This window comes from Mustela nigripes, chromosome 2 (assembly GCF_022355385.1).
Source record: "Mustela nigripes isolate SB6536 chromosome 2, MUSNIG.SB6536, whole genome shotgun sequence".
Lineage (NCBI taxonomy): Eukaryota > Metazoa > Chordata > Mammalia > Carnivora > Mustelidae > Mustela > Mustela nigripes.
In genome coordinates, this window is record NC_081558.1 from 8566794 (window position 1) to 8591674 (window position 24881).

Here is a 24881-nt window from a genome sequence, read left to right on the forward strand (position 1 = left end):
TTTCACTGAGGTTCTCTGTGGTAAATAGTGTCCGTCAGTTCACTGTAGGAAATATATTGGTGTTTAGATAACAAGTGGGAAGGGCAACAGTTGTAGGAGACTGGCACTGGCCTTGCCAAATTGTACTGTGTTGAAGAGAAAAATACCAAATACTTCCACCAAAGCAGTTTGGTGATCGTGATGGATCAAGAAAAAAAGAAGGGTATTTTTTAACTATGTTTTTCAAAATGGGAAAAAGACAGGTCTAAGTCACAAAAATGACCAAAATTCTCCTCTTCTTAGAAATATGTCTGAGTGGAGCTTCTTATAGGCTTAGCCCCACTATACTGGTAATCATAATTATTTTCTGGACGGTAAAAACAATGGTGGAATTAAGTTTACCTCCACAAAGCATCGAGTACATCCAGAAACTTCTTGTCTTTACTAAATAGTAATCAAATCACCTAGCAAAAACCCAAATTATGTAAGTCCTTTTAACACTCTCTTACTGATAAATCAGTCATTTAGGGTTTGCAGTCCTTTTTTTTTTTTTTTTAAAGATTTTTCATTTATTTATTTGACAGAGAGAGATCACAAGTAGGCAGAGAGGCAGGCAGAGAGAGAGAGGGGAGGAAACAGGCTCCCTGCTGAGCAGAGAGCCCGATGCGGGACTCGATCCCAGGACCCTGAGATCATGACCTGAGCCGAAGGCAGCAGCTCAACCCACTGAGCCACCCAGGCGCCCCAGCAGTCCTTTTTAAAGTAGGGCTCCAGGCCCACCTTGGAGCCCAACATGGGGCTCAAACTCACAACCCCGAGACCACGACCTGAGAGTCATATGCTTAACCAACTGAGCCACTGAGGCGCCCGTTATTCCTGAAGTTGATCACACTGCTGCTGACTGCTGATGGAAACACAGTGGGTTTTGTCTAGCAAGAGGACACTGACCAAATGAGAAGTTATTTTCATGACAGAGACTATACCTGTAAAAGAATGAAAAGTACCTCAGCACGTATACACAAGCTAATATTGAGAATGCGTGCTAAACTTGACAAAATTACAAAGCTGATCTGAAAATTCATAATTACAATGGGATATTTTAATATATACTCCCAGGAAATGAGAGACTCGGTATTTGGTAGCATACAAATTGTATTAAAACAGTTAATAAAATATTTTAAGATTTTGAGAGTGAGAACGACAAGCGCAAAAGCACAAGTCGGGGAGAGGGGCAGAGGGAGCGAAAGCAACAGAATCCCCACTGAGCACGGAGCTTAACAGGGGGCTTGATCTCAGGACCCTGAGATCTTTTTTTTTTTTTTAAAGATTTTATTTATTTGACAGAGAGAGAGAGAGAGATCACAAGTAGGCAGAGAGGCAGGCAGAGAGAGAGCGGGAAGCAGGCTCCCTGCTGAGCAGAGAGCCCGATGTGGGGCTTGATCCCAGGACCCTGAGATCATGACCTGAGCCAAAGGCAGAGGCTTAATCCACTGAGCCACCCAAGCACCCCAGGACACTGAGATCTTGACCCGAGTCGAAGGTAGGCGCTTAACCCACTGAGCCACCCAGGTGCCCCAGTTAATGTTTTAAGAAATGACTATGGAAGGTTTTGTTTGACAAATGCATTGCTTTTAATCACATACAAACATACTTGAAGACACACTGAGGAACTACACACAGCTGTGAACTAAGGGAAACATCCATAATCAGCCTGATACGGGGGAGGGGCCAGTTCTCACAGTCGCGGCACAGCAGAGGACCAAAGTCCAAGGTGGTTCTTTTGGATGGCATCATTGTAGCTATCGCAGTGGAATCAGGAACACGTGGTCACTAGCAGTATTACCAAAACAAGGTGTTTACTACACAAATTAGACCTTAAATGAATGCAGTCTAGAGGAGAGGAGAGTCTGAGCAGCAGAGAATACTTCCAACCATGAAAGCTCCAATTAGTCGCCTGGATGCACGAGCACTGGCAGGAAAATCCAAACTGTGGTGGATCTTTGATGCAGAACATGTGAAGGTGTATGTGGAAACCTGGACCTCTGAGAAATGGAAGTCAGGCAGTTAATTGTGGTTTTGAGGGCACTCTTGACTGGCAGGGCAAGCGATCAGGAAAACAGGTTATAAGCAGGTTATCCTCCAAGCTCCTATACAGCTTCTGTCTGTCTGTCAGCTCTGAAACCTAACGCCTCCAGTACTCCGGCCTTCCAAACCTCATGCAAGTGAGGCTACAGGTAGAATCACAAAGGGAACAGATTCTAGGAAATGTCACATTACGCCGGTGACAAAAACTGGTTTTCTCCTAAGAAAGATGGAATATTTGATGGGTAATGGAGATCCAGTAGCTGACAGAGGCGGCCAGTGGGAAAATCCCAACAAATACCAAAATGTCATTTATCAACAATTCTAAACCATTATTTTAAAATTAAACCTACTCGCACATTTAGAAACCACCTCGATTCATCCATGGATCAGACTCCAAAATGGAAAGAGAAAAATATTACTGATTTGAGGAGAAAACAAATATCTATTAATCTTTAAACAACAGTAAAAAGAGTACTTACAGAATTATCTCACCTCAATGTTCATTTTTGAAATTAAGTAGTAAATATCCACAGTCCAGAGATCCACTTTAAGAATGAGGCACTGATAAATACAATATATTTATAACTTTTACAATGATTGAGGTTACATATAATGTTCTGGAACATTACATAGGGATTCATGTGTATCAGGCTTTCTTATATTTGTTGGACTGCTTTCCCGTGGGGCTTTCACATGTGAAGATGAAGGTCCATTGACATTTTTCCCACGCTGCTTACATTCAGGAAGTTTCTATTCAGTGTGAGATCGCTCATGCCTTCGAAATGAGTTGGGACGACTGAAGGCTTTTCCACATTCTTTACATTTGTACGGTTTCTCGCCAGTGTGCATTCTCACGTGTCCTCGAAAGGTAGTGCGATAAATGAAGGCCTTTCCACATTCCTTACACTCATAGGGTTTTTCTCCAGTGTGCGTTTTCTCATGTGTCCGAAAGGACGTGTAACAACTGAAAGCTCTACCACACTGTTTACATTCATAGGGCTTCTCTCCTGTGTGAGTCCTTTCGTGTATCCGAAAGGAACTGGGAAAATTGAAGGCTTTCCCACATTCCTTACATTTATAAGGTCCATCTCCAGTGTGCATTATCATGTGCGTGCGAACACTCGAGGGAGAAATGAAGGCTTTCCCACACTCTTTACATTTATAGGGTTTCTCTCCAGTGTGCTTTCTCATGTGTCCCTGAAAGGTTGTGCGATAAATGAAGGTTTTGCCACACTCCTTACATTCATAAGGTTTCTCGCCAGTGTGTGTCCTTTCGTGTATTCGAAAGGAACTGGGCCAACTGAAGGTTTTCCCACACTGTTTACATTCATAGGGTTTCTCTCCAGTGTGAGTCCTTTCATGAGATCGAAAGGAACTGGGACAAATGAAGGCTTTCCCACATTCCTTACACTTGTAAGGTCCATCCCCAGTGTGTGTGATCATATGGGTTCGAATGCTTGACAGAGAAATGAAGGCTTTTCCGCATTCCTCACATTCATAAGGTTTCTCTCCTGTGTGAATTCTTTCATGTATCCGCAAGCCTAGAGGGGAGCTGAAGGTTTTCTCACACTGTTTACATTCATACTGTTTCTCTGCAGTGTGCGTCCTTTCGTGTCTTCGAAAGGAACTGGGACAACTGAGGGCTTTCCCACACTGCTTACATTCATAGGGTTTCTCTCCAGTGTGATTTCTTTCATGTATTCGCAGACCCAGAGGGGACCTGAGGGATTTACCGCACTGTTTACACTGATAGGGTTTCTCTCCAGTGTGAGTTCTCTCATGTGTTCGCAACGAAGTGGAACAACTGAAAGCCTTCCCACATTCCTTACATTTGTAAGGTCCCTCTCCTGTGTGAGTTATCATGTGTCTTCGGTAAGTCGTGAGCCACGTGAAAGCTTTCCCACATTCCTGACATTCGTACGGCTTTTCCCCAGTGTGAGTCCTCTCGTGTCTGTGAACAGATTTGCGGTAACTGAAGGCTTTCCCGCATTCCTTACACTTGTATGGCTTCTCTTCACATTCGTGGTACTCATATGGCTTATGTCCACTGTGAGATCTGATGTGCCTACTAAGGGACGAATGACGCACAAAGACTTTTCCACACACGCTACATTCACATGGTTTTACTCCAGAAGGCGTTCCCTTGTTCAGATTAAGATCTGGAGTCTGGATGATGGTTTCTCTACACTGAAGACCTTCAGGTGGTTTTATTCCAGAAGGACTTTTCTTATTCAGACTAAGGTCTGGAGTCTGGGTGATAGTTTCTCCACACTGATGACCTTCAGGTGATTTTACTCCAGAAGGTGTTTTCTTGTTCAGAATAAGATCTGGAGTCTGGGTGATGGTTTCTCTATACTGAGGACCTTCAGATGGTTTTATTCCAGAAGGACTTTCCTTGTTCAGATTAAGATCTGGAGTCTGGGTGATGGTTTCTCCACAGTGATCCTCTTTGTTTTCATAAGGTTTTTCTACCATATGAATTCTGTAAAAAATGAGAAATATATGAATATTTCTTGGTTATTTGTATTAGCAGGATACTAGAATTACACTTTTTAAAATCTTTTTTTAAAAAATATTTATTTATTCGACAGACAGAGATCACAAGTAGGTAGAAAGGCAGGCAGAGAGAGAGGAGGAAGCAGGCTCCCTGCTAAGCAGAGAGCCCGATGCGGGGCTCAACCCCAGGACCCTGGGATTATGACCTGAGCCAAAGGCAGAGGCTTTAACCCACTGAGCCACCCAGGTGCCCCTAGAATTACATTTTTTATAATTTACAGCAAAATGAAGGTCTCCTGCCCTTTCTTAAGTGTTTGAAAAGTTAATAGACTGAATGTTTCATAAATAGAACTGGCCACAGTTATCATGTAAACAAAGATTATTAACCTACAGGGTTGTTTGTTTATTTATTAGAGACTGAGAGTGAGTGAGCATAAGCAGGGGAAGTGGCAAGCAGAAACAGGCTCCCCACTGAGCAAGGAGCCCGATGCAGGACTTGATCCCAGGACTCTGAGATTGTGACCTGAGCCCAAGGCAGGCACATAACAGACTGAGCCACCCAGGCATCTCAACATACAGGGATGTTCTTTACGCTGTTTCCAAGTGGACAGTTTTGCAAACACTGAACACCTATGTCCTATTTAAGTAAATATTTTCAGTGAAAAAAAATTTAAGGATAAATTTGAACACTTTGGGCTTTATTTATTTAAAGATTTTATTTATCCATTTGACAGAGAGAGAACAAGCAGGGGGAGTGGCAAGCAGAGGGTGAGGGAGAAACAGGCTCCCTATGGGACTCCATCCCGGGACCCTGGGATCATGACCTGAGCTGAAGGAAGACATAGAACTGACTGAGCCCCCGGCACCTCTGAATAATTTGGTTTTAGAAAATTCATGCCGGGGCTCCTGCGTGGCTCAGTGGGTTAAAGCCTCTGCCTTCGGTTCAGGTCATGATCCCAGGGTCTTGGGATCGAGCCCCACATCGGGTGCTCTGGTCAGCGGGGAGCCTGCTTCCTCTTCTCTCTCTCTTTGCCTGCTTGTGATCTCTGTCAAATAAATAAAATCTTAAAAAAAAATTCATGCCACAGAAGGATTCTACGTGGGACACTGCTATACTGTGTGACTCACCTTAGTCTTCTCCCCTGCGTATAGTACCCATCTTCAGTGTCATGACCTTCCCATTTTTTCCCTAAAATGCAAATGGAGAAAAATAATTCCATGTTTTTAGAAATTATAAAAAATTACTAGATTTTAGGTCTCTGTTAGCTTACTAATGTATGCTTTTCCCACATGTTAGAACAAGACTGATGGGCAAGAAATACCTATTCTCTAACTGCTAATGTTCAGTAAGAATGTCATCATCTTTACCTATTGAGGCCAGGTTTCTGAAGGTTTCCCGCATCACATCTCTGTAAAGTTTCTTCTGCGAAGAATCCAGTAAAACCCACTCTTCCAGGGTGAAGTTCACAGCCACATCCTCAAAGGTCACTGAATCCTAAAACATCCCAAATGACAGCACTGGGGATTTATACCCAATTTATAGGAAGGTTATGTTATGTATGTGATTCTGTGGTCTCCAAACATTTACGTCTTGGTCGTGAGAATTTACTTTCTGTTCCCACTTCCTCATAAATTTAACAGTATCATGAACACATGCAAATTATTTACTCATTGTTACTGTGATCACTTTAAATGTTACTGTTCTCTAATGGTGGGGTCCAGAGCACCTTGGAGGAATGAGCGAAATGCTATACAAATGAGACCAGTGTTATTTTAAGCACGCTAATTATTGTTGAGAAGGACGTTCTCATCTCCTTCCTTCTTACATACCATTTAACTCAGCACTCCATGATGCACGGGCTCGAGTCTGCACGAGGTTTTAATGAGTAAAACACAGTGAAGAACTGGAGGCTTGTTCTAGTCCCAGCACCAGCCACGAGCGTCCCGGAGGCCTATGGAAATGCAACTTGTAACAAGGATCAGCTTTCCGTGTCGGCCCGAAGTCCTCCAGGCCATCAGAGGTAGCCAGACGTAGCTGGACAAAGGCAAATATTCTTGTGCAGAAGCCCTCCTCTGCACCGCTGTGGTACTTACTGCATCCGTTTTTCCGTATCTCCGTCCCGTTCACCTAGCCAGAAGTTACTCAGAAGCGACGGCTCAGAGGTCTCCACAGAAACCCCATCCAATGAGCCTCAGGGCTGCTTCTCACTTTTTAGGACACATGCTGAGTTAAGAAAGTGCTAGAAGAACTCTTTTTGGTCAAACCATAACAGCGTCCTTGGCCCAGGCTAACCTTGACGAATAGAGCTGCGGGTTGTAAGGGAGCTCACGAACATCCACAATGGTTTGATGGTGAGTCTGTTCATGAGGAGGAAATAATGGATTCAGCAGTGCTCTCCTCCAAGAGAACATAAAATCTCCATCCTCCAATTTCAGGAGGAAGTTCCCGACCAGTCCCTCTAGAGGGGACCCTCTCATTTTCTCTCATTTATGAGCTGCGACGTGGTGCACAGAAGCACCACAGCCAATCCCCAAGTACAGGAATCCCTCAGCTGAGGACACCAGCTAATGCCGCGAGGGGTAAGCACGTTCACTCTGGAACTGAGGTCTCCGGGGAGGAAGGCAGGCCTCTCACGCTGGCATGAAATGGCTTGAGAGACCAGGGAAAAGCAGGCAGACTTTTTTCTGAGGCTCTGAGTGGACTAAAGGTTCACACACAAGGGCAGGAGCCTGTATGAACAGAACCTCTTGCCGCTGCCAAAGCAGGAAGCACTAGGCTTTCTCCCTGTCTTGGATAGAAGCGGACCAAGGAGGGAGGAGGAGGGAGGAGTTTCAAAGCTGTACGCATCAAGCATCAAAAATCAGAGCCAGAGGGTGCCTGGGTGGCTCAGTGGGTTAAGCCGCTGCCTTCGGCTCAGGTCATGATCTCAGGGTCCTGGGATCAAGTCCCGCATCGGCTCTCTGCTCAGTGGGGAGCCTGCTTCCCTCTCTCTCTGCCTGCCTCTCTGCCTGCTTGTGATCTCTGTCTGTCAAATAAACAAATAAAATCTTAAAAAAAAAAATCAGAGCCAGAGATCTGGTTGTTGTTTGTCAAATAATGAACTCAGAAGCAGTCTCTCCCTCACAAGGAAAAAGCAAAAAACTTAAAATGAAACAACTCTTCTTAGATTCCGCCAGAGAACTGAGGACACAGGGCAAACCACAGTCTTCAAAATTGGAGACAGAAAAGAAGCTATTTTGAAATATGCCCAGAATATTCTATTCTTAACAAGGCCTGTCCTCCGAAGAATCTGTTTCACTGGGGCCTAAGCAAACAGGGAAAAAAAAAAAGAACAACACACTCTCCAAGAACTTTGGGATAATGACAAGGATCAAATACACAAAATGGGACTAACTGATGGAAAAGAAAGGCAGAAAGGAACAGAAAAAGTGAATCTTCCTACCATTCAAGAGAAGCTAAGAGAAGACAAAAGGGAAAATGAAGGGGGAAAAAAAAAAAACCCCAAACAACTGAAAACACAAATTCAAGCACATCCTATTCAAACTGCAGAAAAATACAAAATGAAGAGAATACAGTGAAGGAAGCCAGGCGTGCGAGGGGAGGAACCAACCTCGGTCACACCGAAACGCAGGTCAGAATCAAACAGGACTTTTTCCAAAACCATTTCAGCAAGAAAGAGACTGGAGTGAAACACTTCAGGTGTTGAAAAGTAAACCACCACCACCCTACAATTCGGTTAGAACTGTTCTTCAAAAATGAAGAAGAAATAAGGACTTTCTGAGGCAAAAATTGAGGAATTTGACACGAGTACACCTGGTTTTCAAAGAACACGAGAAGAAATTCACTGGGAGGTACGTAAGAGAATTAGGAAAGAAACTAAAATAAAATACCTTTTCGTTTACTAACAAATCTGATAGACCTCACTTTTGCATTCAGTAATAAGCTTTTGGGTAAGTGAAATGAATGACCATGTTACATGGGCCAGGGGAAAATTAGGAATACTCTGACATGAGGTAAACTCGGGAAAACAAAGTAAAGAAACTATAATTGATATGCTGCGAAGAGAGAAAATGTTCAATCAAAGCCAACGAAGGCAGAAAAATGGCAGAAACCAAAGAAACAGAGACAACAAGAAAGAGTAAAAAGCACTGTAGCTACTAATCAACATTATCAATAACCACTTTAAACATCAATGGTCTAAATCCTACAGCCGAATGATACTGTAACAGCACATTAAAAAGAACACAAATATAGACACAAATAAATAAATACACAAATAAATAAATAAAGACACAAATATACATAAAAGGAGGGAGAGAGATGTACCACACCAACAGTAACCAAAAGAAAGCCAGCAGAGCAGATTAATTTCAGACGAGGCCTACGTCAAAGCAGGGAAATTTCAGATGAAGAGGGAATCATGTAATGATCACTGGGTCAAATCTCCAAGAAAATTTAACAATCCTTTCGTATATATAACAGAATAGCAAAATATGTTAGGCAAAAAATGGGCCTATCAACAACCCCGTATCAGTAACGCAAAAATTCCAGCAGGAAGAAAATCAGGAAAGACTAGTTAATTGAACAGTACCAGTGAGCAACAGGTTTCATTGAAATCCATGGGATATGTCATTAACAGCAAATTTCCATTCTTCTCAAGTGCACATGCAACCCTCACCAGGACAAACCACCTTCTGGGGTATAAAACACCTTAAATTTGTGGGGCACCTGGGTGGCTCAGTGGGTTAAGCCTCTGCCTTTGGCTCAGGTCATGATCTCAGGGTCCTGGGATTGAGCCCTGCATCGGGCTCTCTGCTCAGCGGTGAGCCTGCCCCCCCCCCTCTGCCTGCCTCTCTGTCTACTTGTGATCTCTCTCTCTGTCAAATAAATGAATAAAATCGTTGAGAAAAAAAAAATTTTTTTAAACACCTTAAATTTGAAACAACAGAAATCCTACAAATATGTTCTCAGGAAACAGCAGCATTAATCTAGAAATCAGTAACAGGAAAGTAGTTGGAAAACCCCAAAGACATGGAGATAAAAACTTCTAAATACTGGGAGCAAAAAAGTCTGAAGAAATCATTATACTGAATGATATGAAAATAGAATTTATTAAAAGTTGTCTGGTGTAGCAACTGTAGGAGCCTAGCAATTACAAATAGCCTTCTTGAACAATCACAAAGGTCTGAGAGACAACAAAGGGCTCTCTTCCATGAGTTCATTCCTTCAAAACTGGGAGAGGGGGCTGTTTTGTCTAACACATAAAAACCAAGAGAGTGTCAAGTAAACCAAAGAAACAGAACAATGTATTCCCCCCAAAAGCAAAATATAAAACCTTAGAAAAAGACCTTAACAAAAAGGAGATAGGTAATTTATCCGATAAAGGGTCCAAAATAACAGTAATAAAAATGCTCACCTTGCTCAGGAGAAGAATGGGATGAAAAAAGAAAGAATTCCAACAAGCAGAAGAAAACAAAGTACCAAACAGAAGTCATAGAGCTGAAGAAGAACTGAACTGAAAAATGAAGACAGGGCAGAACTTACCCAATCAGAACAGTATACAGAAAAAGGAATGAAAAAAAGTGAAGACAACTTAAGGGACTTATGGGACTACATCAAGTTGACCAAAGTCTGCATTACTGGATTCCCAAAGAGGAGAGAAAGGAGCAGAAAACTTAAATAATAGCCGAAAACTTCCCTAACCTGGAGAAGGAAACAGCAAATTCAGGAATCCCAGAGAGCTCCAAATACAATGAACCCAATGAGACTCACACCAAGAAGCACTACATTTAGTGTCAAAGCTAAAGTATAAGGAGAGGCACTTAAAACCAGCAAAAGAGAGAGAGAGAAACCAAACGTGTTATGTACAAGATAACTCCCATAAGATCATCAGATTTTTTCAGCAAAAACTTTGCAGGCTAGAAAGGAATGGTGTGACATATCCAAAGTGCTGGGTGGGGGGAGGAAAAAAAAGTGCCAGCGACACCAGCGTGGCTCAGTTGAGTAAGCATCTGCATTCAACTCAGTTCATGATCTCAGGGTCCTGGAATCAAGCCCCACATCCATCTCCTTGCTCACTGGGGAGCCTGCTTCTCCCTCTGCCTGCCACTTCCCCTGCTTGTGTTAGCTCATGCTCTCTGACAAATAAGTAAAAAAATTTTTTTTAGATTTTTTTTTTTATTTGACAGAGAGAGAGATCACAAGGAGGCAGAGAGGCAGGCGGGGGATGGTGGTGGGGGAAGCAGGCTCCCTGCTGAGCAGAGAGCCTGATGTGGGGCTCGATCCCAGGACCCTGAGATCATGACCTTAGCGGAAGGCAGAGGCTTAACCCACTGAGCCACACAGGTGCCCCTAAAATATTTTCTAAAAAGAGAAAAAAACTGCTAACAAAGAAAACTCAACTCAGTAAAGTTTTCAGAATTGGAGAATAAGAGTTCTCCAACTGAAGCAAAAGCTAAAGGAATTCATCACCATTAGACTGGCCTTGCAAGCCATGCAAAAGGGACTTCTTTACATTGAAATGGAAGGATGTTAATCAGTAACAGGAAAATATGAAAGTACAAATTACACCATTAAAGGTAAATATGTAGTGAAATTCAGACTAATGTAAAGGTGGGAGGTTAATCATATGAAGTTGAGGTTAAAAGTCAAAAGTATGAAAATAACTATACTAACTTGTTAACTGAGACACAAAAATGCAAACTGTGATATCAAAAACATAAAATGGAGGTAGAATAAAAATGCAGAGTTTTAGAATACACTCAAACTTAAATTGTTATCAACTTAGATTACTAAACATAAGCTATTCTAGTAAACTCATGGGAATCGCAAAGACCTATAGTAGACACACACAAGAGAAAGGAATCTAAACATAGTCCTACAGACAATCAGCAAATCACAAAAGAACCAAGAAAAGAACAAATTACAAAAAGAGCTAGAAAACAGTGAACAAAATGGCAATCAGTACATACCGACCAATAATTACTTTAAAATGTTAATGGACGGGGCGCCTGGGTGTCTCAGTGGGTTAAAGCCTCTGCCTTTGGCTCAGGTCATGATACCAGGGTCCTGGGATCAAGCCCTGCATCAGGCTCTCTGCTCAGCAGGGAGCCTGCTTCCTACTCTCTCTCTGCCTGCCTCTCTGCTTACTTGTGATCTGTCTGTCAAACAAATAAATAAAATCTTAAAAAAAAAACTAGCTATTTTGTCTGACACAAAATAGGCTTTAAGACAAAGACTATAAAAGACAAAGGAGGTCATTATATGATAAAGGCATGAATAAGAGGATATATTACTTGTGAATGTTTATACCCTCAAAATATATAAAGTTTATACCATCTAAATATATAAAGCAAATAGTAACAGATCTAAAGGAAGAAACAGCAATACAATAATAGTGGGGGACTTTAATATCTTAACTATCATTAGATGTATCATCCAGACCAAGAAAGAAAAAAAGAAAAACAGTAAGGAAACACTGAAATTAAGTGACCCATTTTTAACAGACATTTCCATCTAAAAGCAACAGAATACACATTCTTACATGCACATAGAACATTCTCCACAATGGATCATATATTAGGCCACAAAACAAGTCTTAATAAACTAAAGAAGATTAAAGTCACATCAACCATCTTTTCCAATCATAATGGTGGGCCTACAGATCAACTCAAGGAGAAAACTGGACAATTCACAAATATGTGCAGATGAATTAACATGCTACCGAACTAACAGGTGAAAATAATCAACTTGAGAAGTCAAAAAATACCTTGACAAAATGAAAATGGTAATACTACATATCAAAACTTACAACATGCAGCAAAAGCAGTTCCAAGAAGGAATTTCATAGCAATTAATGCTTACATCAAGAAAGATCTCAAATAAATCCAAATTTATACCTCAAGGAGCTAGAAAAAGAAGAAAAAAGTCCAAAGCTAGAAGAAGAAATAACAAAGATCATAGTGGAAATAAACAAAATGCAAATTAAAAATAGAAAAAAAAATCAGTGAAACTAAGAGGTTTTTTTTTTTTTAATATTTTATTTATTTATTTGAGAGAGAGACAGTGAGAGAGAAGAAGATCTGAGGGAGAAGCAGACTCCCCGTGGAGCTGGGAGCTGGGATGCGGGACTCGATCCCAGGACTCTGGGATCATGACCTGAGCCAAAGGCAGCCGCTTAACCAACTGAGCCATCCAGGTGTCCATATTGGTTTTGTTTTTTTGATAAATAAAATGGATAGACCTTTCGTTAGAGTCTAAAAGAAAAGAAAGAGAGGACTCAAATATATTAAAAAAATGAAGGAGAAGACATTACAACTGGTACAACAGAAATACAAAGGGTCATAAGAGACTACTGTGAACAATTATTCACCAAAAACTGGACAACTTAGAAGACATGGATAAACTCTTAGAAACAAAATACATATCAGGACTGAATTATGAAAAAGCTGAAAATCTGAATAGACTGATTTCTAGTAAAAAGAGTCAACCAGTCACCAAAAGCATCCCAACAAATCAAAGTCCAGGACCAGATGGCTTCACTGGTAAACTCTAGCAAACATTCGAAGAAAAAGTAATACCAAATCCTTCTCAAATGCTTACTAAAAAATAGGAGGGAATACTTCCAAACTAATTTTATGAAGCCAGTGTTACCTTAATACCAGAAGATGCCATAAGGACATTACAGTCCAGTATCCCAGACGAACATAAGCTAGGAAAGTCCTCAACAAAATACGAGCAAAGTGAATCCAACAACACACTAAAAAGATCATCTACCACAATCAAGTGGGATTAATTCCATGATGCAAGTATGGTTCAGCATCTACAAATCAATGTAATAAACCGTATTAACAAAATGAAGATCAAAAGTCATGATTTCTCAATGGATGCAGAAAAGGCATATGGCAAAATTCAATATCCATTTATGATAAAAGACTCTCAACAAAGTGGTACACAGAGAAAATACCTCAGCATAATAAAGGCCATGACAAGCTCACAGATAACCTCATACTCAGTGCTGAAAAGCTGAAAGTTTTTCCACTAAGATCAGGACCAAGAGGAGGATGCCCACTACACAAAGCTGGAAAGTTCTACCAGGGCAATTATGCAAGAAAAAGAAAAATGCTACCCAGTTTAGAAAAAATGAGGTGAAGTGGTCTGTTTATAGATGATAGGATATTCTGCAGATCTTCCTCAACTTATGATTGTGTTATGTACTGATACATCATTAATTGGAAATATCTCTAAATTGAAAATGTAGGGGCAGCTGGGTGGCTCAGAAGGTTAAGCACCTGCCTTCAGCTCAGGTCATAATCTCAGGGTCCTGGGACCAAAGCACCAAGTTGGGACTCCCAGCGCAGTGGGGAGTATGCTTCCTCTGCCTGCCCCCTTCCCCAGCTCATGTGCTCTCACTCTCTCAAATGAAGTTTTTAAAAAAAAAAACTAAAAATATATTTAATATACCTAACTTAATGAACATACAAGCTTAGTGTCACCTACCTTAATCATACTCCACTTACATTAGCCTGTAGTTGGTATAATCAGCTAACACAAAGCCAAATTCTTTTTTTTTTACAAAGCCTATTTTTTACAAAGCCTTTTTAAAAAAGATTTGTTTGGGGGAAGGGATAAAGGGGAAGCAAGAGAGAGACTCTCCAGCAGACTCCCTGCTGAGTGAAGAGCCCTTCACAGGGTTCAATCCCATGACCCTGAGATCATGACCTAACTGACTGAGCCACCCAGGTGCCCAACAAGGCCTATTTTTAACAATGTGTTGAATTTCTCATGTTGTTTATTGAATACCATACCAAGAGTAAAATACAGTATGGTTGGGGCACCTGGGTGGCTCAGTGGGTTAAAGCCTCTGCCTTCAGCTCAGGTCATGATCCCAGGGTCCCAGGATCAAGCCCCACATCGGGCTCTCTGCTCAGCAGGGAGCCTGCTTCCTCCTCTCTCTCTGCCTGCCTCTCTGCCTACTTGTGATATGTCTGTCAAATAAATAAATAAAATCTTTAAAAAAAAAAAACAGAATGGTTGTATAGGGACAGAAGGGTTTTAACAGTAACAGTCATTTACCCTCACAATTGTGGGGCTGACTGGAAGCTACAGCTGGGGCTGCTTCTGCCACCCAGGACAGGAGAACACGGAATTGTATACTGAGAATGGAAAAAATCAAAATTCAAAATATGGTTCCTACTGCATGTATGTTGCGTTTGTACCATCAAAAAGTCAAAAAATCTTGAGCTGAACCATCATTAAGTTGGGAACTGTCTGTATACAGAAAACTCTAAAGATTCCACCAAAAAAAAAAAAAAAAGGTTACATTCCTCTACACTAATAAGGAACAATCAGAAATTAAGAAAACATATTCACTTTTTCTTAATTTCTGATCGTTCCTTTTGTGTAATAAAAATTTGTTTAAAGTTAAAAAAAAAAGAAATTAAGAAAACAATCAACCTTAACTACATAAAAATATTTAAAGGTATGTTAACTATATTGAAATTAAAATGAAAAACTTAATAAAATTTAAAAAATAGTCCAGGGGACACCTAAGTGGCTCAGATTGGTTAAGCACCTGCTTTCAGCTCAGGTCATGATCCCCGGGTTCTGGGATGGAGCCCCCTATTGGGCTCTTTGCTCAGCAGGGAGCCTGCTTCTCCCTCTGCCTGCTGCTTTCCCTGCTTGTGCTCACTCACTATCTCTCGGATAAATAAATAAAATCTTTTTTAAAATAAATAAATGACGTCCACTTACAATTGCATCAAAAAGAATAGGAATAAGCTTGATCAAAAAGGTGAAAGGCATATATACTGAAAACTGTAAGACACTGATTAAAGAAACTGATGACACAAAATAAATGGAAAGATATTCCATGCCCAGTGGATTGAAAGAATTACTACTGTTAAAATATCCACACCATCTAAAGCAATTTACAGATTCAATGCAATCCCTGTCAAAATCTCAATGGCATTTCCACAGAAATAGAACAGTCCTATAATCTGCATGGAACCACAAGGACTCTGAATAGCCAAAGCAATCTTAAGAAAAATCTGGAGGCACAACATTCTCTTATTTCAAACTATGTTACAAAGCCCTAGTAATCAAAACAATAAGGCATTGGCATAGAACAGACATACGGATCAATAGAATAGAACAGAGAATACAGAAATAAACCCACACTCTGTGGTGAATTAATTTACAGCAAAGGAAATAAACATTTACAATGGAAAAAAGGACCGTCTCTCCAATAAACAGTCCCGGGAAAACTGGACCACTTTCTTACACCATACACAAAACTCAACTCTAAATGGATTAAAGACGTTGAGTGTAAGACATGACTCCATAAAATTTCTAGAAGAAAACAGGTGATAAGCTCCTTAACATCAATCTTAAAGATGACTATTTAGATCTGACGACAAAAGCAAAAGTCAACAAGTAGGTCTATATCAAACTAAGAAGCTTCTGCACAGCAAAAGAAATCATCCTTAAATGAAATCCTTAAATCATCCTTAAAAAGAAATCCTATTCGATGGGAGAAAATTATTTACAAATTGTATCTCTGGTTATATCCAAGGGGTTATATCCAAAATACATAAAGAACCCCTAAAACTCAAAACCAAAAAAAGAACCCAATTAAAAAATGAAATGGAGGGGCGCCTGGGTGGCTCAGTGGGTTAAAAGCCTCTGCCTTCAACTCGGGTCATGATCTCACCGTCCTTGGATCGAGCCCTGCATCGGGCTCTCTGCTCAGCAGGAAGCCTGCTTCTCCCCTCTCTCTGCCTGCCTCTCTGCCTACTTGTGATCACTCTCTCTGTCAAATAAATAAATAAAATCTTAAAAAAGAAAAAAAAAAACGGGCAGAGGATCTAAACAGACATTTATCCACAGAACACACACAGGTGCCCAACAGGTACATGAGAAGGTACTCTACATCATGATCACCAGGGAGAGGCACATCAAAACCACAATGAGCTATCACTTCACACCTGTCTGAACAGCTGGCATCAAAAAGACAAATAGCAAGTGTTGGTGAGGATGTAGGGAACCTTTGTGCACTACAATGACCACGTGATCCAATAATACCACTTCTGGGTATTTATCAGAAAAAAACTAACTCTAAAAAATATAAGCAACCTATATTCACTGCATTATTACTTACAATAGCCAAGATATGAAAACAAGTGTTCACCAATGGACAAACTGATATACATTAATAGAATATTATTCAGCCATGAAAAAGAATAAAATACTGCCCCTTTGAGAGAGCAGGAAGGGCAGAGGGAGACAAACTTAAGCAGGCTCCAGGGGTGCGGAGCCCCACGTGGGGCCTTATCTCACGACTTGAGCCAAAATCGAGAGACAGAGGCTCAACCCACTGAGGCACCCCAAAGTCTTACTATTTTTAACACATAAACTTTGAGAATATTATCCTAAGAGGAAAAGTCAGAAGAGAAAGACAAATACTGTATGATCTCACTTATACGTGGAATCTGAAAACAAAACCACAGGGGAGCCGGTGGCACAGTCGGTTCAGCATCCCACTCTTGGTTTTGGCTCCAGTCATGATCTCAGGGTCGTGAGATCAAGACCCACGTCGGGCTCCGTGCTTAGGCAGAGTCTGCTTGAGACTCTCTCTCCCTCTGCCCCTCCCCACCATGCGTGCACACAAGCTCTCTCTGTAAATAAATCCTACAAAAAAATAAAAACTAAAACAAAAACACAAACTCATACGCAAAGCAAACTGGTGGTTGCCAGAGGTGAAGGGTGGGGAAAATGGGTGAAGGGAGTCACAAGGTACAAATTTCTGGTAATAGGGGCGCCTGTATGGCTCATTTGGTTGAGCAACTGCCTTCGGCTAGCGTCAAGATCTTGAAGCCCCGGGATCGAGTCCCACATCAGGCTCCCTGCTCAGTGGGGAGTCTGCTTCTCCCGCTGACCTCTTTCCTCTCATGCTCTCTCTCTCTTGCAAATAAAAAAAAAAATCTTAAAAATAAAAATTAAATTAAATTAAATTTAAAAAAACCTTCTGGTAATAAAATAAGTCACTGGATGCAGCATGCGACATGGTACCCACAGCTCTTAACACCGTTAACACTGAATATTTGAAAGCTGCTAAGAGAGTAGGTGTTAAAAGTTCTATGGTAAGTAAAGAAACTGTAACTATGTGCAATGAAGGATGTTAACTAGACTTAAACTGTGGAAGCATTTCACGGTATACACAAATACTGAGCCATTATGTTGTACACCTGAAACTAATGTTACATGTCAGTTATATCTCAATATAAATAAGGAAAATAAAATAGTAAAACTTATAAAAGACATTAAGAGTTACAGGAAGTGGGGCGCCTGGGTGGCTCAGTGGGTTGGGCCGCTGCCTTCGGCTCAGGTCATGATCTCAGGGTCCTGGGATTGAGTCCCGCATCGGGCCCTCTGCTCAGCAGGGAGCCTGCTTCCTTCTCTCTCTCTCTGCCTGCCTCTCAGTGTACTTGTGATTTCTCTCTGCCAAATAAATAAATAAAATCTTTAAAAAAAAAAAAAGAGTTACAGGAAGTGAAGAGACAATATCAAGAAAGCCAAAGGCTAGTTCTCTGAAATGACGAATGGAATTGGTGCATGTTGAGTCAATCTAAGTGAGAAGAGAAGGAAGACAGAGATTACTACTATCAGGAGTACAAGGAGGTGAAAAAGAAAAAACATGTGAGAACTCAACACACACGGTAACACACTAGGAATAGAGGGGAGGAGTTCCTGTTCTTGGAAAAGAACATCGACATGAATCTTGTAGTTAACACGATGATAATGGCAAGAGACTCGTTGCTTTTCTGGCAAGCTAACCAGCAAGGTACGGAGTCTCCTCTCTCCACTCCTATTCCCCATCATCCTGGAAGACCTAGCTAATGCAGTAAGGCAAAAAAAGGAAATAAAAGTTATATAGATTGAGAAGCAAAAAATAAACCTGTGAATTACATAGCACATGGTTTACTATGTAGACTATCTGATAGAGCCCCCAGCAATTCCAGAGATCACTCTGAAAAAATCAGTAACAGAGCACAGCAAGGTTGAAGGAAGCAGCAGTCAACTGTTTTCCTACAGACTCACACAAATACAGTCAACTGACCTTTGACAAAGGACAAAAAGGCAATACATAGAGAAAAAGTCTTTAAAAAAAAAAAAAGATTTGGGGCACCTGGGTGGCTCAGTGGTTTAAAGCCTCTGCCTTTGGCTCAGGTCATAATCCCAGGGTCCTGGGATCAGGCCCCACATCGGGCTCCCTGATCTGCAGGGAGTCTGCTTCCTCCTCTCTCTGCCTGCATCTCTGCCTACTTGGGATCTCTGTCAAATAAGTAAAATCTTAAAAAGAAAAGATTTTGAGAGAACGCATGCATGAGCAGGGGTAGGGGCAGAGGAAGAGAGAGAATCTGAAGCGGACTCTATGCTGAGTGTGGAGTCCAACATGGGGATCAATCCCAGGACACTGGGACCATGACCTGAGTCAAGATTACGAGTCGAATACTTCATGGACTGAGGGAGCCAGGCGCCCTGAAAAAATTCTTTTAAACAAACAGTGCTAGAAAGAGTGGCTATCCACATGCAAAGGATAAACAAACAAACAAAAAAAGAATTTAGACACTGACCTTATGTCTTTCCTAAAACTCAACCAAAAATATATTGTAAATCTAAAGTTAAAAACTCCTAAAAGATCACACAGGACATGATCCTGGATTAACTGATGTATTTTAAGATACAATACCAAAAGCAAGATCCATGAAAGAAAAAAATGGGAAGTTTCATTTCATTAAAATAAAAATCCTGTTCTACAAAATAGAGTGGTAAGAAAATGAATAGTCACGGGGCGCCTGGGTGGCTCAGTGGGTTAAGCATCTGCTCTCGGTCAGCTCATGATCCAGGGTCCTGGAATCCAGCCACGTGCCAGGCTCCCTGCTCAGTGGAGAGCCTGCTTCTCCCTCTTCCTCTGCTGCTCCCCCTGCTTGTGCTCTCTCTCTCTCACTCTATCTCAAATAAAAATAAAATCTTGAAAAAAGAAAAATAAAATGAACAGTCACATACAGGGAGAAAATTCTTACAGAACAGTTATCTGATAAAGGACACCCAAAATGTCCAAAGAATTCTTAAAGCTAAGACAAAAAATCCAATTTTTTAAAAAGATTTTATTTATTTATTTCACAGACAGAGATCACAAGTAGGCAGAGAGGCAGGCAGAGAGAGAGGAGGAGGAAGCAGGCTCTCTGCTCTGTAGAGCAGAGAGCCCGATGCAGGACTCGATCCCAGGACCCTGAGATCATGACCTGAGCTGCAGGCAGAGGCTTTAACCCACTAGCCACCCAGGCGCCCCCAAAAATCCAATTTAAAATGGGCAAATGATTAAAAAAAAAAAAAAGCAAATGATCTGAACACACACCACAAAAGACTGTACACCACAGACTGCAAATAAGCATATGAAAAGAAGTTTAACTTCAAATGTCATCAGGGAATTAGAATATAAATGGGTGTCACTAGACACTTATTTATAAGGATACAATTTTTCAAAACACTTAGGAAGACAGGCAGTTTCCTATAAAACTAAACATACTCTCACCAAAGGATCTAGTGATCATACTCCTTGGTAGTTCCTCAAATTAATTGAAACTTCGTACTCACACAGAAACATGCAAATGAATGTTTACGGATGTTTTATTCATAACTGCCAAGAGTTCAGCAGGATATCCTTCAGTAGCAGAATGAGGAAACACCCATGATATACGCATGTGATAAATACTGCTAAGTGATCAAGAGAACTAAAGGATAAAGCCAACAAAACACCAGCAGGAACCTTTAAAGTATATTAAGTGAAAGAAGACACTCGCACAAGGTGAAAAGTAGTTATTTTTTTTTAAAGATTTTATTTATCTATTTGACAGAGAGAGAGAGAGATCACAAGTAGGCAGAGAGGCAGGCAGAGAGAGAGGAGGAAGCAGGCTCCCTGCTGAGCAGAGAGCCCGGATGCGGGGCTCGATCCCAGGACTCTGAGATCATGACCTGGGCTGAAGGCAGCGGCTTAACCCACTGAGCCACCCAGGCGCCACCTGAAATGCAGTTTCTAAGTGCAGGACATTCTGCACGTTAAAAATCTTTCCGGTTAGAGACTGGGGTGTTGGAGGGAATGCTGACTGAACAAATAGGGGGAGCACAGACTATTTTTAGGAAAGCAAGAGATTATTCTATACTAGAGAGAAATGATGGACACGGGGTGCCTGGTGGAGCAGTTGGTTAAGCGCCCAACTCTTCGTTTTGGCGCAGGTCGCAATCTCAGGTCCTGGCATGGAGTCCCGCGTCGTGCTCCACGCTCAGCAGAGTCGGCCTGAGACTCTCACTCTCCCTCCTCTTCACCCCGCCTCTCCCCACACATGCACGTGCTCTCTCCAAAATCAGTAAATACATCTTAAAAAGAAATGATAGACACTTGTCATTGTACCTTTGCCAAAACCCACAGATTGTACTGAATACAAAACATCTATGTTTGTATCAACAGCGGACTTCAGGCCAGGACTACTGCTCCATCAGTTGTAACAAATACACCACAGGAACAGGAGATGTAAAAAATACTGCAAACTGTGGATGCAGAGAGGTCAAGTGGGACCTCTGTACTTTGTGATCAATTTTTCCGTAAACATAAAATGCTCTAACAAAAAAACCCTGAACTCTCGTCTTTTAGTATCTTGACATTTTTTCTGGTCTACTAGTTTTTTATGAATTGTAATCCTTAGCATGCAATTAATACAAAAGAAACACACTTATATACACTATATTTTACTACTTAATAGTGTTTTCAACTTTTGCTACTTTAAATTCAATTTTAAATTAATTTAAACTTGGGATGCCTGGGTGGCTCAGTGGGTTAAAGGCTCTGCCTTCGGCTCAGGTCATGATCCCAGCGTCCTGGGATTGAGCCCCGCATCGGGCTCTCTGCTCCAGAGGGAGCCACCTTCCCCCTCTCTGTCTGCCTGCCTACTTCTGATCTCTGTCAAATAAATAAAATCTTTTTAAAAAATTAATTTAAACTTTTCTACACAGGAAAACATTCTAAGATCTAATTCTTTAAGTACTAGCCAGTATAAAAGTGCAGCCCATAAAAAATGAAAAATTTCAGTGCTCTAACTAAAAGGACAAGGGACACCACAGTTTGTACCTCTGCCACATGTCACACTAGGGATACTGTCAGGAATGAAAGTATGTTGCACTGCATTAGGGGACTGCATTTAAATCCTGAAACCTACTAGGATTTTTAAGATTTACATAGGCTCGGGTAGTTTTTCTGACATCAATTAAAACAAATTCATTTGCCTTAAAAAATAGTAAAGCCTTTTAAACATCAAAGTTCCCTGGAGACCTGCACATACAAAAACGGCTCTATATGTGAGAAATGAGGGGTGTCCTGCGGGCTCAGTCAGTAGAGCATGCGACTCTTGATCTCAGGGTTGTAAGTTCGAGTTCCAAGTTGGATGTGGAGATTTCTTAAAAATAAAATCTTTAGGGGCGCCTGAGCAGCTCAGTGGGTTAAGCCTCTGCCTTCAGCTCAGTGGGTTAAGCCTCTGCCTTCAGCTCAGATCATGATCTCAGTGTCCTGGGATCGAGCCCCACATCGGGCTCTCTGCTCAGCAGGGAGCCTGCTTCCCCTGTCTCCCTCTGCCTGCCTCTCTGCCTACTTATGATCTCTCTCTGTGTCAAATAAATAAATAAAATCTTTTATAAATAATAATAAAATAAAATCTTTAGGTACCTGGATGGCTCAGTTAGTTGAGTGACTGCCTTCAGCTCAAGTCATGATCCTGGAGTCCCAGGATTGAGGCTGGCTCTGGCTTCCTGCTCACCAGGGGGGCTGCTTCTCCCTCTGACCTTCCCCCTCTCATGTTCTCTCTCTGTCAAATAAAATCTTTAAAAAATTTTTTTTAAATAAAGTATTTTTAATAAAAGACTTTATTAGAGAGAGAGACCACAAGTAGGCAGAACAGCAGAGAGAGGGAGGCAGGCTCCCTGCTAAGCAGAGAGCCCGATGCGGGGCTCGATCCCAGGACCCTGAAATCAAGAAGTGAGCCAAAGGCAGAGGCTTAACCCACTGAGCCACCCAGGTGCCCCCCAAATAAAATATTTATATTAAAAAAAATAATAATAAAGATGAAAAAATGTGCCTGAGAACTTCAATATGCCCACCTCACAGCTTGAGACTGTGCCTAAAAGGAATAAAAATTGTTTGGTTTCAAGATTTTCTTGCCTCACACATTTTTCTCAATCAACTTACATTTTCAAAGCCCGAGAAATAAAAATAAAAAATCTTACCCATTCGGACAGGAAATAAAACTGCAAACTACTAAGGAAGACTAGACTGAAAGGACTGGAGTATGCAACAGATAAAAAAGAATGCCAAGGAAAGAAATGCAAACATTCAAGGCCGCTCAGATAAGCAGCCTGCTTACCCAGAGCTAAGAAGGAAAACCCATATTCAGAAATTAAACCCACTTCCAAGCTGGGCTCTAGACATTCCCAGGTGAGACAGCACCCTGTGGTGCAGGAGAGGATCACCCGAGAACCTGCAGGAATGGGCTCTAGGAGCCCCGCACACCCTACTTTCTCCGGGCAGCTTATGGGAACTTCCTCCCCCAGGAAAGGAAACTCTCAGGCAGATTCAGTTTAAGGTTGTGACCCTAATAAATGCCCAAATTCATAAACATCTTGTCCAGGAGACAGAACTCCAGACTCTCACAATTTCTCAGTACACAAATTCCACTCTGAGTGCACCTGTATCACGGATGCAAAACCCAAACACACAAAAACATTTAGGACTAACTAAGAAAACGCCCTGTGCCTTTGCCAGCTCAGAGCTGGTCTCAGCTTGGGAGTTACTGGCCTCAGGCCTCTGCTCCCCAATCACAACGCTCCAGACCACCACTGGTCATTTAAATGACAGAAACCCAGGGGTTCAAGAATCCCGCAAAATCTCACACATCAGTGTTTATGTGTAAAGGAGGAAAGAAAATTTTAAGGAATTGTACTAGTTCAACCAGAAAACCAACTTTCTACTATCAGAAAATGAAAATGTCCATTATTTCCAAGAAAATAAATCGATTTGTAAACAACTGGGTTGGGACACTTATTGTCACAGGTCTGGGCCCTGCTATGCCATTTAAAATCACCTGAAAGAACTAAAAGATCTCAGAATATTACTGTACCCACTTAGAAGAAAAAAGGGAACTAACTGTAACAAATAGGAAGAAATAATTCTTTTTTTTTTTCTGAAGTTCACCTTTTTGGAAATACTTTATACTGTCTCCCAAGTGAAGTCTCAAGTGAATAAATCTTTTCAGAATGACAAATGCAAGGAGGGCAATGCTGACAGGACAGATCACCAGGAAAGTTTTAAGGAAGAACCTCCACTCAAAGGACATCCGACAGGATGTCAGCGTCCAGGGAAGATCCTGCTGGGGGTCGGGACACAAAGATTTCATAAAACAGTTCCAGGTGGTTATTCTCCGCTTTCTTCTCATGTAAAATACCCACAAAAATAAACCTTTAAAAAGAGCCATCCATGGCTCTGTGGATAAATGATAAAATACTGCGTAATATGAAATATGAAATGCATCCCGGAGAACAAATAGTTAATAATGATGCTCTGAACTGGAGAGGAAAGATGGCGTTTCAGAAAACACGGAAAGATCTGGAAATTGAGGCATTTATTGCCAGTCCCATGAAGAGCTAGGCTGGGGGCACAGGGTCGTGACTTTGAGACCCTACTCCCCAAATGTTTGGAAAAGTGCAGGGATACTGGGTCCCCCCAGGGAGAGAGGAAGGGGACCCCATAGACCACAGCATCTCCCGCGCACGAACCCGGGAGACCGAGGCATGACCGTCCCCTGATGACCCTCCCTGTGGTCACCGCCCGATCTGAGGGGATCGCGGCCACGCAGGGACGGGACAGGATGGCATGGGTCCCTGCGGCCGGGCCGCCCCGCGCTGCGTGCCGCGCCACCCGCGGCCTCGGGTCCCCAGACTCCGGAGTTCACCGCGGGGAAGCCAGGTTCCCCCCCTCGACCGATTCCAGCCGGTCCCACCGCCCCCGTTTCCCGACTCCCGGCCCCGCACACTCACCATTGCCCGCTTTCTGGGGTACCGGGTCGACCACCATGCGATTGCCGCGGCCGGCGGGGCTCACGGCCACAGAGGATGTGGCGGAAGCTCCCCAAGCCTTTCAGGACAGCGCGAGGTGATGCGAGCCTCAGCCGGACAGCGGTGACGGCACCCAGTCCCCACCGTCCACAGCGCGTCGCCC

General features: G+C 42.0%; 1 protein-coding gene across 1 annotated transcript; it reads right to left on the reverse strand.

Annotated features, from left to right (window-relative positions):
* Positions 1–1592: 1592 nt before the first annotated feature.
* Positions 1593–24881, reverse strand: LOC132011016 (zinc finger protein 791-like). Its single transcript, XM_059389096.1, has 5 exons — positions 24701–24881; positions 6391–6512; positions 5929–6055; positions 5689–5749; positions 1593–4546 (listed from the first exon to the last, which is right to left on the reverse strand). Exons 2-5 carry the CDS (start codon positions 6391–6393, stop codon positions 2815–2817), a joined length of 1923 nt encoding a protein of 640 aa, XP_059245079.1. The 5' UTR covers positions 6394–6512; positions 24701–24881; the 3' UTR covers positions 1593–2814.

What these genes read in the sequence shown, in the direction of transcription:
- LOC132011016 (XM_059389096.1), bottom strand. An exon ending in CAGAAACCTGGCCTCAATAG is followed by an intron (nt 5,750 to 5,928) that starts GTAAAGATGATG and finishes TTTGCATTTTAG; the next exon opens with GGAAAAAATGGGAAGGTCAT. An exon ending in ACGCAGGGGAGAAGACTAAG is followed by an intron (nt 4,547 to 5,688) that starts GTGAGTCACACA and finishes CATTTTTTACAG; the next exon opens with AATTCATATGGTAGAAAAAC.